General features: G+C 40.3%; 1 protein-coding gene across 2 annotated transcripts in view; it reads left to right on the top strand.

Moving 5' to 3' along the window:
* gsna (gelsolin a) overlaps positions 1-16,760 on the top strand; it is a 21,036-nt gene extending 4,276 nt beyond the window's left edge. The window contains exons 2-17 of one of the 2 annotated variants that reach the window (XM_005941367.3): positions 3,756-3,952; positions 6,477-6,631; positions 7,130-7,291; positions 7,380-7,529; positions 7,609-7,698; positions 9,170-9,302; positions 9,626-9,930; positions 10,107-10,240; positions 10,891-10,981; positions 11,203-11,229; positions 12,836-13,006; positions 13,454-13,628; positions 15,096-15,217; positions 15,412-15,489; positions 15,609-15,669; positions 15,953-16,760. In XM_005941367.3, the coding sequence (XP_005941429.1) occupies positions 3,757-3,952; positions 6,477-6,631; positions 7,130-7,291; positions 7,380-7,529; positions 7,609-7,698; positions 9,170-9,302; positions 9,626-9,930; positions 10,107-10,240; positions 10,891-10,981; positions 11,203-11,229; positions 12,836-13,006; positions 13,454-13,628; positions 15,096-15,217; positions 15,412-15,489; positions 15,609-15,669; positions 15,953-16,122 (2,220 nt within the window). In that variant the 5' untranslated portion in view covers position 3,756 and the 3' untranslated portion in view covers positions 16,123-16,760. The remainder of the gene's footprint in view (positions 1-3,755; positions 3,953-6,476; positions 6,632-7,129; positions 7,292-7,379; positions 7,530-7,608; positions 7,699-9,169; positions 9,303-9,625; positions 9,931-10,106; positions 10,241-10,890; positions 10,982-11,202; positions 11,230-12,835; positions 13,007-13,453; positions 13,629-15,095; positions 15,218-15,411; positions 15,490-15,608; positions 15,670-15,952) is intronic. The other variant, XM_005941368.3, reaches the window with a different exon arrangement.
* Positions 16,761-16,953: the final 193 nt, after the last annotated feature.

Genomic DNA, 16,953 nt, shown 5'->3' with positions numbered 1-16,953 from the left:
CACACACACGCACACACACCATTCCTGAAGGAGGAATATTGTTTTATTTGGGAGAAACTCAGGAATGATATGCTGCCATGGCCCCCAAGAATCAAGATTTTCCAGATAACGCTATTTTGAGTTTGTTTTTGAAGAATGGACACCAGCAGACAAATCACAAGGGCTTATGTAACAGTTTATTTCTTGTCATATGAATCCAATGCTGTGACCTGCACAAGTTTCGAGTTTTCACTCGGGCCTCGAGCGAAGGCAGACACAAAAGAGAGGTTGGTGAGGATTGGGGGAGGGGATCAGATAACTGGAGCTGGAATGAGCTCTCATTCCCTGTTTGTTAGGAGGCGAAGGGGTGGTGGGTGGGTCCACAGATGAGGGGGTACAAACTGACTGGATGCCAGTGTGCGGCTGGTGGCAGACGCCTCCCTTCTTCAGCATGCCCGTGACTGACCACAGGTCATGTGACCGGTTCTATTTAGGCTGTGTTGAGTCAACAAACCACCGTTCCTTGAGTCACTTTATCCAGTGTGAAGCAACCCTGAATAGTAAATGACTGTTTTAGTCAGCTGCTGCCCCTCATACAAGCAAAAACATTTGTATTTGTAAGAGTCTTATTGTGCCTTAAACTTCATTCTCTAACCTTTTCCCCGTGTAAGTTTTCGTCTTCTTTTTTTCACCATTACTGGCTTTGATTCTTCAAAGGTTGCTTAGATGCTGAGTGTATCCCCTCTGATGTTTGCTTTATTAAGTCAGAGATCGTACCTAACTCTAGGATGAAAGAGCTCTGATGTGCAGGAGACAAGACAGAACATTTTTCTCCATCAGAGGAGAAGATCACAGTCACAGCCAGTCATGTTTATTTAGTGCCACAGAGATGATCATCTTCAGAATATGAAGCTGCACAGAAGTGATACTGTCTTTTCCACAAGTGGTATGTTTAAGAGGGAAGTTAGCCTACTCAGCAGCTACTAAATGAAAACCCTTCAGTTGTTAAGGAAACCTAGCTTTGTTTTCAGGTATGTTTTTGAGAATGTGATTTAGAGGTAACTGCTCATAAAACTTGCACCCTCTACATGAGAATATTAAATGATTGTGTAATGGCCAGCTTGGGGTAAAAATATTCCCTTTACCGCTTGATTTCAAATTAAAGTGAAGCTGTTTGCAGATTTCTGGGTATGTTGGTTTCATTAAAGAAATGCTGTAGCATTGCACCAGTTTTATTACCAGCTGCATGAGAGCACAGTGTTATTGTATGTCACTACAGTGTTTTGCTAGTTGCCAGGAAGTAGCCATCTTGGGAGGATGTGCTTGCTTCTGCACTTAGATGACTTTTAAAAATACATAATTGAAAAATATGAATCATCAGGTGTGTTTTGAGGATGCTATCTGGGCTCACTGATATAATAAAAATAGCTCTAAGAAATAACCAAACTGTTTTTGGGAGGGAAATATCACTTTTTTTCTTCTTTTTCAACCTTTAGATGAACTGGCAACAAGGTGATGATTAGCTGCTTAGCATAAAGAAAAGAGACACGCTTGGCTTTGTGCTATAATAAGTTTACGAAACACTGGGAAAGTGTTAAAGGAGAAATTTGAGGTCTTAGAGGGGGTGTTACAGCCTCTGGGGGTACAGGAAAACCTCAGTGTGGGAATAAGACATCAGGAAGTTACAACGCCCTGCATTTTTAATTTCGTCAGAGCTACGCTAGCTTCTTCCATTGCTTTAAATTATCATGCTAGGCCTGGATACAACATGCTACATGGAAGTGGTAGCTCTCTGAAACTCTCATGTAGCTCTCCAAAAAAGTTGCAAACCTTCAGCTTTTCCTATGATATTTATGGAAAGAAAGCAAGAACGAATTCAAAAGGTACTGATGATATACACTCTCACTATATAGCCTGAACAACAGCATTACAGAAACTACTGAACTCAAAAGTTTGGTTATGTAAAGGCTGAACTGTGTCATTTTGATGTTCCAGACCACAGCAATAGATCTAAACAGGAATTCAGTAGGAAATTTGGCTGGCTCGTGTTTGACAGCTTAAGTAGAAAGACTGAGGTTAGCCCATGTGGTGATCCAAGACAGATAAAATCCAAATTAGAAATAGTTTCTGGGTCACTTTTGTTGTGAAATTGTTATGAAAACTCTCTACACTGTTTTTTATCAAATAAAACATATGAGAACTTTATGACCCAAGCCACTAATGTGTGTTGAAGCTTTCAGAAACTGGCTATTCAACATTGGTATCGTTAGTTAATTCTTCTTATGTGGCTAAAGAAGCATCATTTATGGTTTTTGTGACCGTCAAGCTTCTCACAAGGGGAAATCTACAAGGACTGTGTATAATGCCGTGATGGCATCGCCTCATGGCTTCAAATCTTTCCCGTCCAGCCAAACCTGTGTGTAGTCATGGAAGGTCAGGTGGTGCCTGGCCTCGTATGACTCCAGGAAGCTTCTGTTTTGACTGCATGTGTTTCACTGTGAAATTATCCGCCTGCTTTTCCATCTCAAACCATTCCTTAGCTACAAAGTAATGTGCACTGAGTTTGACATAAGAAGAGAGCACAGAGAGCCCCACGTTTGTTGGCTTGGTTGCATGAATTCGGAGCCACTTTCCTCTTCCCGGGTCAATAACAGATTCCTGCCATGTTTGTGGGCAGGCGCCTGCCTAGAAGAATGGCCGATTCTTGCTTCAGTGTGCATGCAAATTGAAAGGCAGTACACGAGCAGCATTCCTGTGGAAAACTAGGTTCTGTGTTCGTTTTGAACTGCATGAACTCTAGTTTATACAGTTTTATAACATCTAAACTTGATATTGTAGTTTGGGTTAGAGCACTACTCCACTCCACTGCAGAAAAAATGTTATCTCTGTAGTGTTTATGTCGTAACAAGCAGCTGGTATAGGATGCTGTGACTGTGTGGGCTGTTGATCTTTACTGCAGAATTGCAGCATTATTTTGTTTAAATTATTGCCTCGTCCTGGTATGAATTGTGTTGTTGGCATTAGAATTTTTTACCCAAACAACATAACAGCTGCAAAAAGTGAAAAACTATTCAAATTTTAACCACTTTTCTTTTTTTAAACAGGATGCCCCGCTCTCATTTTAGCATCTGAGACATCCGCTCAGGCGTTCCAGAAGGCAGTAGGCAGTAATCTAGTGTAGCACAGGCACCTACTTGAAACTGTTTGTGGGTGGCATTATGTCAGACATGAATGAATGGGTCTATGTGTGTGTCTGTGTGTGTGTTTATGATTGGACAGATGTCTCTGAGCAGATTTGTCCACTATGTAGTTATCTAAAGACACATTTAAAGGCTTTTTTAAACCCCTGGTTGCAGGATATACAAATAGACAGTTATACAGAAACACAGAAGTGTTTCTATTGCCAACCATCACTAACAGTTTATGATGATAACAATGAGTCATAACTGCCATGGCTTCCTCTTGCTGCTCTCTAGAGGAAATACCCTGAGCACAGTGGATGAATCACTCTGCTCTGTATTAATACTTAACTAGAACAAAGTTTTATCTTTATATTCATGGCAACCACTGAGCTTTAAGGGGAGTGGCTTTTATAGCTCTCATGTGGGCAGTGTCTGCTTCACTTTGTAAAGTTATTACAAGCTCTGCAAGTTTTATTGGTGCAGTAGCCTTTTGACCAACTAAGTTTATTGTTTAGCTCATTGACCTGTATTTGGTTTTGGCCTGTGCAGTAGCAAAAGCCCTTAACTTAAGGTCTGTGACTTCCCTGAATGCAGGATGGCAGCGCACCACCCAGAATTTGAGCGAGCTGGACAGCAGCCAGGCCTCCAGGTGTGGAGGGTGGAGAACTTTGACCTGGTGCCTGTCCCTGAGAACCTGCACGGGGGATTTTACACCGGAGATGCTTACCTCATCCTCAATACTATCAAACAGCGCTCCGGGAGCCTGCAGTACGACCTCCACTTCTGGTTGGGTGAGTGCCGTGAAAGGGAAATGATCTCTGGGTTATTACTCAGAGTCGACCATTATAACTGGAGGGGATACCATACAGTGCTGTTCTTTCTTTTGGATTATTCAAATGTGAAAGTAAACCACGAATATCACAGGTCACACTGAGACTGAGCACAAAACCCCTAGTAGCACATGGGAGACATGCCTTTTTGTATTTGTTTCCATTGTGATGTGGCAAAAAATAAAGATGATCTCAGTTTTCCAGTGTGATCTTCTTTGACTTGCAAAGCAGATGAGGAACAGTACGAGGATGAAGGCCCTGGAAAATAATTTTGCCCGTTGTTGCTGCTGCAGTGGAGAGGCTGAAACTAGTCAGGACAGTGAGTCATGTGCCATAAAGCAACAGAAAGCCACATGGCTCATTGGCAAACAGTTTTATCAGATAATAAGCTGTATCATTTCTATCAGATTGTGAAACGAATGAGGGTTGGTGTTTAATAGTAGATGTTTTTTACATGCATTTAAAACCTAATAAGGACTAAATGTAGATATTCTCAGTGGCAAATGAAGTATGGAGATCCCTAAAAAAGCTGATTCTTGTAAAAGATGACCTTTTAAGCTAAAGTATTAGTGAACATGAGTTTGAACTCATAAACAGGATTATTATGAAAATAATTTTACTTTATTGCATATTTAAAATGATACGTGGTTTTTGGAGAGGAGGTCAGCCTGATGTTAGTGAGAAGGTGAGCACAGGAGTCCAGGCAATCTTGGCCAGAGTGGAGAGCTGAAGTAGGAAGAGCAAATAAGGTGAGAGGCAGGTCAGCCAAAGAAGAATGTGACAGGTGGAGCCGCCCTGCAGATAATTGCTTTTGAATACCACGTGAAGACCTGGTGCACAGGTGCACAGGAAAATAAATTCCTGGAAATTGAAATACCTGGAAGTGAGAACTAAAACGTAGCCTGACTGCATGCTATGAGAATTTGCCTGTTAAATTACAGTACAGCACTGTACTGGCAGCTGGTTGTGTCAGCTGTTATCTGCCACTAGGTAATATAACATTTACATAACGAAAGAAGACTTTGCTGTATAGATTACAGGTTTCCCTTTTCTAACACAATTAGCTCCTATTATACATAATATTCATAGAGATTTTATGATTTTATGATTTTACGATAAAGCTCTACATCTCCATCCACAGCAATAAAAATCAATCACAGATCATATTGTAAAAAACACACCTTTACCAGTATTCACAAAGAATTTGCTGTGCAAACTCTTGTATTTTTACAGGAGTTTGGTATAACCATTTACTATTGGGCACTATCATTTAGGATGCCGATCTGTTTGGCTGAGTGTGAAGTGAAAAGCCAGCGGGTGTTTTGGAGAGATGACCAGTCGGTGTCATTAATTGCGATTCCCAGATGCACAATAACACTCACACATGCAAACCCAAAACCGAGAGGGAGGAAAGGGGGAAAAAAGCAGAGGAAAGAGGAGGAAGTGCTGCCAGTAATGCAACATAATGTCTTACATTGAAGTGCTGAAAATTTAAACCGTGCATGCAAAAGTTTGTAGATTATTTCACCAACGACTTACCCAATACAGTTTAATGTATAACTATTTATATAAAAAAAACTTTATGTCAAGGGAAAATTTCAAAGCACTAGGAGCTTTACAGAGAAAACTAAATTAATTATATACTATATACTTCTTTATTTGATTAAAATTGGGAGATAAGATAAGATAAGATAAGATAAGATAAGATAAGATAAGATAAACCTTTAGTAGTCCCACACGTGGGAAATTTTTGGTCACGGCAGAAAATACAAGAGCAGTAAAAAATTAAGAGAAAAAGAGAAAAACAATAGAATAGAATAAGATAAACAGAATAACATACTATACAAAATAGAAAGAATACTATATACAATAGAATAAGTACTATACAAATAGAAAACAATACTGTACTAATAGAATAAAATACTTTGTTAAATAGGGAAAATGGGGAAAATTGCCCTGTCTGTGTGCACATTGCACATGAGGGAGACAGGGCAAAAGTTATAATTGTGTATTGGATGTGTCCAAACCATCATTGATGTTCTGGTAAGATAATCATCTTAATCACCAAACATTTTCATTTCCAATTTCAAATCCCAGTTAGTTGTCACTGTTTGTATCTGTGCTGTGTGTGTTGGTATTAATAATGGGAAATGGGTATTACTAGGTAACGCATTATTTACACTGCTGAGTCAGATTATTAATTTTAGTTTGTTTTCGTAAGCTTGATTGATCTTGGCACAGACAGTTTACCAATAAACAGGATGTGATGTAATCCACTCACATGCTGATGGACTACACTGTGTGCCCATAAATAGAACAATGTTACATGTATTAATGTGACCCGCTGCTGCTCTTACATATTGATCTCCTAACTGACTGAAGTCCTCACTGGGAGAACTGGTCAGACACAAAATATGGTTATTTTTCAGCAGAACTGTGAGGGCTGGATTTAAGATGGATCCCTTCTTTGGTTTCTCTCGCACAGGTGATTTCTGCACCCAGGATGAGAGCGGCTCAGCAGCCATCTTTACAGTCCAAATGGATGATTTCCTCGGGGGGAAACCCATCCAGTACCGTGAGGTGCAGGGACACGAGTCCAAAACCTTTCTGGGCTACTTCAAGTCTGGAATCAAATACATGGTAAGATGTCACTGTTGAACTAGCAGAAACATTTGAATTTACCTAAGAGGAATATGAGAAATTATTAGAGGGTGTGTTTCCTTTATGTTTTTGATGCTTTTAAAACCAGGCTCATGTAAAGAAATACTTTATATTTATCACATATTTTGAAACAGAATCTCAGTTCCTTTACATGAAACATCTGCTGTAAATTTAGATGTTTCACATGCATAGAAACAAATCCCCGTAGTTGGCTCCATAGTATACTGTAAGGTGCAAAAATAGAAGATTTGATCATTTTGATAAGGGTTCAAGCTGTGTAAGTGAAATATTGATATATGAGGATTTTTCTATACAGTTTCTATGTGTATGTACGTTTTTGCCACAGATGTGTCAAGAGGGCAGTAAATTTGCGGAGAGAACAGGGCTCAAAAAACCATTTTATTATTTACAGTTGGAGTGACTTTACTTTCATTTATTTATTTTATTTCACTTTTAAATGCGACGCTCATATTGCAGAAAGGAGGCGTGGCATCTGGTTTCAAGCACGTTGTCACCAATGAGGTGTCGGTGCAGCGAGTGCTCCAGATTAAAGGACGCCGCGTGGTCAGGGCAACGGAGGTGCCGGTCAGCTGGGACAGCTTCAACACGGGAGACTGTTTCATCCTGGACCTGGGAGATGTAAATCTTATATATAGATCTTATCTTAAAAAATGACTTGTAAAAGCTCTTCTTCATTCAATCCACTGTCTTTCCTTTCACCCCACAGGAGATTTACCAGTGGTGTGGCTCCCAGAGCAACCGCTTTGAGAAGCTGAAGGCTACTCAGGTTGCCAAGGGGATCCGTGATAATGAGCGCAGTGGGAGATCTCGAGTTTATGTCTGTGATGAGGGGCTGGAGAGAGAGAAGATTATAGAGGTGCGATCAGTGCATTATGAGATCAAATTTAGGTCTTCAGGCGTCGCTTTTTTATTAAAATCTCTCCCTCTGTCCTCAGGTGTTAGGTCCCAAACCAGATCTACCAGCTGGAGACTCGGATGACATCAAAGCTGATGCTTCAAACAGGATGAGGGCTAAACTCTACAAGGTCAGAGCATGGATTTGTTAAGAAAAAAGCAACAACACAGAAACAAACATGGCGTTCACTCACTTAGAAACGTGCCTGGCACATGAGCAAGGAAAGGTTTTGTTCCTGTGAGTTTGTGCACAGGCTGATTATGTGGCTTCTTCAACATAAAAAATGTTGGTTGCTAGAAATGGGCCTCTAAACACCAATACAGAAACATCATTATAAAAGGATAATAAAGTTATTTATGATGAATTAATATATTCATGATTCATTGTGAACAACAACAATTTAAAAGTGACCACAAACGTTTTAGTTTAGTTCCAGAACGATGCACCCAAAGTACTAAAAATAAAGTAGATTTAAAAAAATGTAGTAAATGTTTTGTTAATTTTGCACATATATACACTCACACTTTATTAGGTACACCTATTCAACTGCTTATTAACACAAGTAATCAGGCAATCCAGACAGCAGCTGCATGCATCTAGGCAGGTAGACATGATTAAGACGACCTGCTGAAGCATCAGAATGAGAAAGAAAAAAGATTTAAGTGACTTTAAACTTTAAATATGGCGGGTTTGTACGAGTATTTCAGAAACTGCTGATCTGGGGTGATTTTTCCGCTCAACCATCTCTATAGTTTACAGAGAGTGGTCTGAATAAGGGATAATGTTTGCGCTGAGAGAAAGGCAACAGTTACTCAAATAAGCACAACAAAGTATGCAAAAGAGCATCTCTGAAGAGACAATATTCAAATCTTGAAGCAGGTGGGCTAGAGCAGCAGAAGGTCACACCACAAAGCCACAGTATACCTGAGATATATTGCTGACAATTCTTTATTACTAGTGTACACTGATGACTGCTTCAAGTAAGGTAACATCCCATGTCAGAAAGCTCAAATCATCTCAAAGTGGTTTCTTGGGCAGGCCTCACTGTACCTCCACAGTCACCATCATGGGATGCTGTCATACCAATCTATCTGCCAATAAATCTCTGAGGAATGTTTCCAGTACCTTGCTGAAAGAGTGTCCAAACCAGTAAAAGGAAAGTGTACCTAATAAAGTGACTAGTAAGTGTAAATCGATATAGTCCAAAAATACAAACTCTCTATCAGGAATACACATTTAGATAATAATTAAGGTAAAACTATAATGTGTTAGGGAGTAGGAAACATTTTGTGGGTTATTTTAGAAAAATATTAAATTTTTCTAAACTAACCCCCAAAATGTTTCCTAGTACAGCCCCTTTTTTGTGATCATTCATCAGTTAAAATATAAAGTAATGAGCGTCATATTTCTAAGATTCATAGAGTAAAATTGCCAGCTGACATCAATTAAGAGACGTATCTTTTATAAAACCCTTGCTCATATTTGCCTGGCTTAAAAGATCAAGAGGAAGCAGCGTCTACAGCAGCCTTTCAATCTCCTGAAAAGCGGTACTTTTCCCTGCTTGGCAGCTCCTTCATCCTCCTTCCCATCCTCCCCTGCAGGTGTCCAATGCTACCGGAGCCATGTCGATTACTCTCGTGGCAGCAGAGAACCCTTTCGCTCAGAGCACCCTGGAGTCTGGTGACTGCTTTATCCTGGACCACGGCTCTGATGGAAAGATCTTTCTCTGGAAAGGTCAGTGCAGGGTGGTGCAGCGGACTCAAGAAATGGCTCTTGGCTGAGCTGCTTTTTTCCACTCTTGCAGACAACACAGCTGTCTCATATCGTTCTTAGCAAAAGCGCAAATACGTGCATTTCACAAAAGTTAAACTATTTACCTTCTCGTTACCAACTCTTCAACTTTCAGAACTCTTTTGTAATATTTATATTAGTGCTGAAGTCAATGCACCAAATGACCTTTCTCACCCAGGTTTAGAAATAATTTCTGGCCTCCTTTTTTGATTTTCAGTAACATTTCTCCATTTAGTTCTCCAGTATTTAATGTCTTTTCTCTTCAGGCAAAGACGCCAACATGGAAGAGCGGAAAGCAGCGATGAAGGCAGCAGACGAATTCATCAAGAAGATGGGTTACCCCAAACACACGCAGGTCCAGATCCTGCCTGAGATGGGCGAGACGCCGCTCTTCAAGCAGTTCTTCAAAGACTGGCGCGATAAAGATGAGACTGTGGGCCTGGGCGTGGCCTACATCGCTAACAGCATCGCAAAGATTGAGAAGGTGCCTTTCGATGCCGCCACCCTACATGAATCCTCCGCCATGGCCGCCCAGCATGGCATGGTGGACGATGGCAGCGGAGAGAAACAGGTGGGGGTTTGTCATTCAGCTTGTGATTATGTGTCAGATTTGCTTTCAGTGCTGCCTGTGTGTGTCATTACTTTCCATTCCAGTAGGGGGAGCAGGTGCACCTTGAAATCTACAGCCTACTAAATGTGATATTTTTAATTTTACGTTTTCCATGTTATTCTTTTCCCCCCTCTTAGATCTGGCGTACAGAGGGATCTGACAAAGTCCCAGTGGATCCATCCACTTATGGACAGTTCTATGGAGGAGACAGCTACATCATCCTTTACAACTACTCTCATGGAGGGCGCCAGGGACACATCATCTACATGTGGTGAGACATAAATTTGTCAAGACTGTGGAACCATAATTAGAGTCTGTATCGTGAAGTTACCTGTCATCAGACTATAGCACTAAAATATAAGCAGCCGGCGTGGAGCTGGATTATTTTTTTTAGATAATTAGCAGGGTCTGATCAGATTTACTGATTCATAAGCAAACATCGAGGCTGAGGAGTCAGAAATAAATTTGTAGGTACATTACGTTTGTAAAGCACAAAGGGATTTCACATAGAAATTTATACATTATGAAGTTGTTATTTTGCACTCATCGCATCCCCCTTTCAGAGCTAGTTCAGTCACTGGAGCTTAAACTTGTTGCCACAAATTTAAGTATCAGTCATTCAATACTATAAAAAGGGGGATATATTTTCTTTTTGGTAGCACTGAATTTAATTTAATAGTCACTGGAAATAAACAAATCATAGTTCAGTTTTGCACTTTTGTTTCACTGTGAAAAGTACGCGGAGGAAAGATTGAGAAGGTGTGAAGTTCAGAAAGTTCAGCGAGAGACACAAAGTTGATATATATTAGATTAATCACAGTCATAAATCTTATTGGTTGGGCTGTAAGCATATGCTGTGTCCAAGTCAGTTCCTCTTGTTATGTTTGAATGCAGAGCTGATAAACTCATCTTGTTTTCCAGGCAGGGAGCGGACTCCACTCAGGATGAAATTGGGGCTTCTGCGATCCTCGGCGCACAGCTGGATGAAGAACTCGGCGGCGGTCCTGTGCAGGTACAACATATTGTTCTTTTAGCGTGCTTCTGGTTTTTTTTTCCATATGCTTATATATTATTTGATCTTCCCTGTCATCAACGACTCTGCTCACGTCTGGCTTCCTTAGCACGTCCTGTCTGACTTTTACATCCTTTCACTGTGTTCCCTCTTCCTCATGGTTTCCGTGCTGCTGCTCATTTCCTCACTTGCTTGGTTTCTGGCCTTTTCTATCTCCTCAGGTTGTTGGCGCTCCTATAACCACTCAGGTATTTTTCCTTCATTCCTTCCCTGCTCCTCATCTTCACTAAGGGACTCATGTGTTTCGTGTCCAGAGCCACAGCAAAAATAGAAGCAACAAGGACATATTCTCTCGATTCTCCCATTCTTTATAATTACTGGAGGGTATTGTGTTATTCATTTTTGAGAAGTCCTTTCAGGTTTAGTGACTGTAATAATGAGCTAAAGTGAATTTCGAATGAAAACGACTCGTTGAAACACAAACAGGACATTCCACTGTGGAGTTTCATGGGAGGCTCCCTCCTTCTCTGTCGCCAGCTCGGTCTGCTAGCATAAATAAGCCACACTACTTTTTTCCTTTGTCTTGAACTGATGTCACACCAACATTATGATGCCTTAGCCTGTCTGTGAGGCCTAAATATTCATGAGTGGCTCTGAACTCATACGAGTCTTTGGTCATTCACTGCTCACTCCTCGTGTGTGCATGTACGGCCTTCTTATTGTCCGTGTGTTGTGGCACGACTCTGTATGTGTTTGAATTTGTGTGTAGGAATCAGCAGCAGTCCCAGTTATTTGTCCTCATGTTCCTGATTCCTCATCTTGCAATTACCAAACACTTTTTGCATTTGCTCATCTGTCAAACTAAACTGAATCACAGGCTGTACTTAAGGATGAGCATAGCAAGCGTGATGTCACCTGTTGGTCAAGTTCTGGCCTGAAGCCAGAGTTTGAGCTTTTCTTTCACCTCTGTCTCATTTGAGAAATCGCTCCCATTGCAGGGACTTGTCAATCACGAGATGCATATGCTACATTAATAATGATAATGAGCATTATGTTATGTTAAGTAAGACTTGCTACGCTGTCCAAAACCTTGTCAGGAAAGTTTCTACTCAGGTCATAGCAAAGTCCTAGTGGATCCAAATTGAGGAGCAGTGCTGGTTTCTCATAGATTTTAGAGGCTTTTTTCACTAAGAGAAGTTGCCCCCTTCTGACCATTAAATTGAATGCATTTATAAGGATTAAGGAATTTTCACACTTGTATATACAGTCTATGAACTCAACTTTAATCTATCAGCAACTGCAGCAAGCCAAAAGCATCAAATGTCAAATATTTGAAGGAACAGCAGAACATAAAAAAGCATGTTGGCTTTCTATGTTAAACTTCATGTAATACAAATAGTTTCTCCCTGTAAACTCATCAGTAAATATTTATCTCTTCTCTGTTTGCCCCAGCAAGCTCAGGATTAGTGTAATGTGCAGTGCTTACTGAATTAGAGGAACCACTGACTGCAACACCTCAGAGTTATGACTGTTTATTACAAAAAACCGCAGAGTGTTTTCGACATACCTTATCTTCACCATGGTTACTAATATCACAGATCTCACTCTCACCTCAGGGTATGGCATGATTTGGCTCTGTGCTGCCATCTTGCGTCAGTGGTGGGAACTGCTGCAGACTTTTTTTCCACACCTTGTTGATGCATATTTCACAGGACACAATTAGGGAGGATGTGTCTGCAGTGATTTGGTAGCACCGCTTGTAACATCAAAATGCATGAGGTATTTTTCGATATGAATTGCTGTGACAACAATTTCATTAGATGCAGAGATTTAAATTCGGTATTTGTGTATCAGGTGAGGGTGGTGCAGGGGAAAGAGCCGGCCCATTTGATGAGTCTGTTTGGAGGAAAGCCCATGATTGTGTACAAGGGAGGAACGTCCAGAGAAGGAGGTCAGTCCGCTCCAGCTGAGACTCGACTCTTCCAGGTGCGCTCCAACTCTGCAGGACACACACGAGCTGTGGAGGTGAGAGGAAACGTCTCATTCATTACCTGAATTTAATCATTCCTCGATTATTTTATTTTTTTCTTCTCTCTTTTGCAAAACAGTTTCTAACAGATTTCTGAAATATTTGTTTTCTAATCTAATAAGCACTGTCCATTAACAATGAAGTAACAATTAGAGGTTTTAAAGGAAAGCAGAAGCACTTCATACTTGAAGTTTTTTTTAAGTATTCAGTAAATGGTTGAAGGGTATTTAAGAGGAAAAGGGAAAAATGCATAGTAAGAATGGAAAACACCGATGTCCTTTCCTTTAAAATACCCTCTCGAATTGGTGTTAGAGGGCATAAAATGTCAAATAAAGCATTATGCTAGCATGAGTATTGGTAAAAATGAAAAACCACCAACACTTAAGAAGGTCAACGTGCAACAGCTCCTCATGATAACTTGCAATATCTCTGTTTCTATGCAGCTTGACGCGCAGGCATCAAACCTAAACTCCAATGATGCTTTTATTCTGGTGACCCCCGGCAACTCCTTCCTGTGGGTGGGAGTGGGTGCCAGCGACACAGAGAAGCAGGGAGCTCAGCAGCTGTGTGACATCCTGGGCGTGTCTGTCTCCGAGCTGTCCGAGGGAGGAGAGAGCGGTGAGGAAACAGGATAAACACAGTTACCTCCACTATCATTTTCTCTCCTTTATTTAATTTTTTTGCTGCATTTAAGTCAAGCTGAAACCCAACAGCTGTTAACATACTCAGAACTGTATCTGTGTCAGCTACAAAGTGTGGTCTGGCTGTTAAAATAGCGCTTTAATGCGAGGCTAAATAGCTCCCTTTTTGTATTTCGGCTAAGCGCTTATGTTCATCCATATTGAAACAAAGCAGACTTGATTGCATCACCCCTTCTGATGTTGTCAGAAGTCTTGCTATTTGCTTTCCAAGCTCAAGAAGAAGAAACTCCCTGCTAACAGTTTCACATATAAAAACACCTCAGGCTACAACATAACAGATTCAATTTTTCATAAACACCCTGCTTTTGAGGACTGGCCTCGGCTGGGGCCTCGCAAAAGACAAACGAGAAATTCACCATTTTATTTCTGATGGTTGAAAAGATTTTCTATTCAAAATTGATGCTGTACTGTGCAGGTACCTGCTGTTTCACAGATGCTGGTTGCAAATTTACATTTACACTTTGTTTTATTTTGCTTTATTTTACCCTTAAAGGTGCTCTAACAATAATTTTGTATATTAAAAATTGATTAAATAGCTGTATAGCTGGAAGGGCAAGAATAATTGTAACAAAAACTACACAATATTGCAAACACCTCAGCAGGTCCATTAAGCTTTTAGCTCCTGGTTTGTTTCATTCTTTATATATGTTTACAGGTATTTTTTTTTTGGTCTATGGCAGGTGATGTAACAGCACTGACATTTTCAGTGCTCTTATCTCACCTGTAAACCACTGCTCACTTGACGAAAACCACCAGTTTCCACATGGGCAAAATAAAATGAATAAATAGCAAAATAAGGTTGCCCAACTAAAGTCTATGTGTGGGGAAACACTGCAATTGCACTTACCAGACACTTTATTAGGTACACCTATTCAACTGGTTGTTAATGCAGATATTTAATCAACCAATCACACGGCAGCAACTCAGTGCATATAGGCATGAAAGCATGGTCAAGATGATGTGTTGGAATTTGAAGCGAGAGCCAGGATTGGGGAGAAATGGGATTTAAGTGTCAGACTGGCTGACCTGAAATTTTCAGAACACATTTTCTCTTATCCCACTGCCTCCCAGTGCAAATAGAGGAATTTGTCCAGCTTCAGTGTGCTGACAGTGAAATCACTGGAACATCTGTCCACTAACAGATACTTCTAGCAGTTACCTCAGTTAAAAATAGTGATAACCTGATAATGTAAACCAAGCATTTTGTTTTCTTCCCCATTAGACAGAACCAGGCTTACTTCCAGGTTTTATGCTAAACTAAAAACCTGATTTGGCTTTGTACCAACAAAAAAGGAACAGAGTTACCCAAATGTCAAACTATTGCTTTGCCCTCTTACAAATTCTGATGGTTGTAATAGCTTGAAGTGTTTCTGTCGTTTTACAGATCGGTTCTGGGAGGCTCTGGGTGGAAAGACGGAGTATCGCACCTCCACTAGACTCAAGGACAAGATGGATGCTCATCCACCCCGTCTCTTTGCTTGTTCCAATAAGACTGGAAACTTTATAGTACGTTTTCTTCTCCTGCTGGATTGGTTTTGTCCTATTCTGACTCGAGTTTTCAAGTCTTTGGTATTGCACGAGCATGTGCAGGATGTCAAGAATATTTCAAAGTACCTGCTGAAAACAGTGCACTGTGTCTTTATTTGTCGTTACGTGTACATAAAAATAAAGCCCCCTTAAATCCGTCTTCTTCTTCTTAGATTGAGGAGGTACCAGGTGAGATGACCCAAGATGACCTTGCCACTGATGATGTCATGATCTTGGACACCTGGGAGCAGGTAAAAAACAAGCTGACTGCCTTTGCTGTACTATATGCATTCAGAGCAGAATCAGTGCCCACAAAAAGAATAAACTCCACAATAAACCTTTATTTATTTGTTGTTTTTTTTATTCTTAGGTGTTTGTCTGGATTGGAAATGAGGCCCAAGAGGAGGAGAAAACTGAAGCTATGGCATCTGGTGAGCAAATATGAGGAGAAAGAACAATGCCATGTGGAATAGGAGACGAGAAATACAGCTGGCATTGCAAATTATCTAACACAACATCAATCATTAGATAAAAAAAATTAAAACTTAATCAAAAAACAGAATGTATTTATTTAAAAGACATCATAATTACTGATACATGCATTAACAGCAAAGTGCCCCATAACTAGAGCAGCAGTGTCACCAAGAGTCAAAGCATAAAGCATCTTCTGCTACCCTTTTAATCCTTGTACTAATTCAAACTCGTCTTCCTCAGCGGTCCGTTACATCGAGACAGATCCGGCCAAGAGAGACCCGAGGACGCCCATTGTCAAAATCAAGCAGGGCTTCGAGCCGCCCACGTTCACTGGCTGGTTCCTGGGCTGGGACTACGACTACTGGACCACCGACCCTCTGGATCGCGCTATGGCTGAACTGAACATCTGAACATTCCCTTGTTCCCACCTCTCTGCCCCGACCTGTCACCGTGTAGCAAGATCTTTTTTTTTTTAAGCTACACGTGCCCTTTTCTTCTTTTTTTAACGAATCACTGTTTTTTTTTCACTTTGTCTCAAATGCTACTGTTGTGCCTTGAAACCAGTGAAATCATCCAGTACAAATAGAACTTCAACACAGGCTTTCCTTTAGGATTTGCACTACATATAGCCTCAAACTACGACTCTCATTCAAGGCGATTTTCCCATGTTTGACAATAAAAACCTGTTTACTAGCAAAATATAACAAACATAAAAGAAGACAGTTTAAAGTTTGGTTTTCCTGCAATATTACAAAAGCTACTGCCAAGAAAACAGCTTATAAAAAGCAATACAACCAATGCCTTAGAATGATTTCCTTGAGCTTACAGTAAGCTTGTTTTTAAAGGGTACTGTCTTTATTGATGTTTTTGTACCTTTAGATGTTATATTTATTTTAAAATAATGCCACAGATTCTAACCCAGGAAGCTTGTGTTCTGCTGCAGTGTCTTTTAGTGGAAAACCACTGCTTTGCTTCTTTATTAGCTCCACTTTCTGTGGCAATTTCTAAGGTTTCCTGTAATCAATTCAATAAACCAAATTAAAATATACCAGCTGTTTTCTGCCTCTGCTTTTACAAACACTTAACTTCTCACACTGACCTGAAAGAAAAAAAATCAACACAAACATGCTTTCAGATTTATTTAGTCATATACACTTAACTCAAAATAAAATCATATCAAATCATACTGCACAAAAGAATGCGTGCTACAAACAACAACAAAGCAAACACAGGCATTAATC

This window comes from Haplochromis burtoni, unplaced genomic scaffold, assembly GCF_018398535.1.
Source record: "Haplochromis burtoni strain Fernald_Lab_line unplaced genomic scaffold, NCSU_Asbu1 Contig_298, whole genome shotgun sequence".
In the NCBI taxonomy this organism is placed as follows: Eukaryota; Metazoa; Chordata; class Actinopteri; order Cichliformes; family Cichlidae; genus Haplochromis; species Haplochromis burtoni.
The sequence above is the reverse complement of the archived record's forward strand: the minus strand, read 5'-3'. Positions and strand labels throughout refer to the sequence as shown.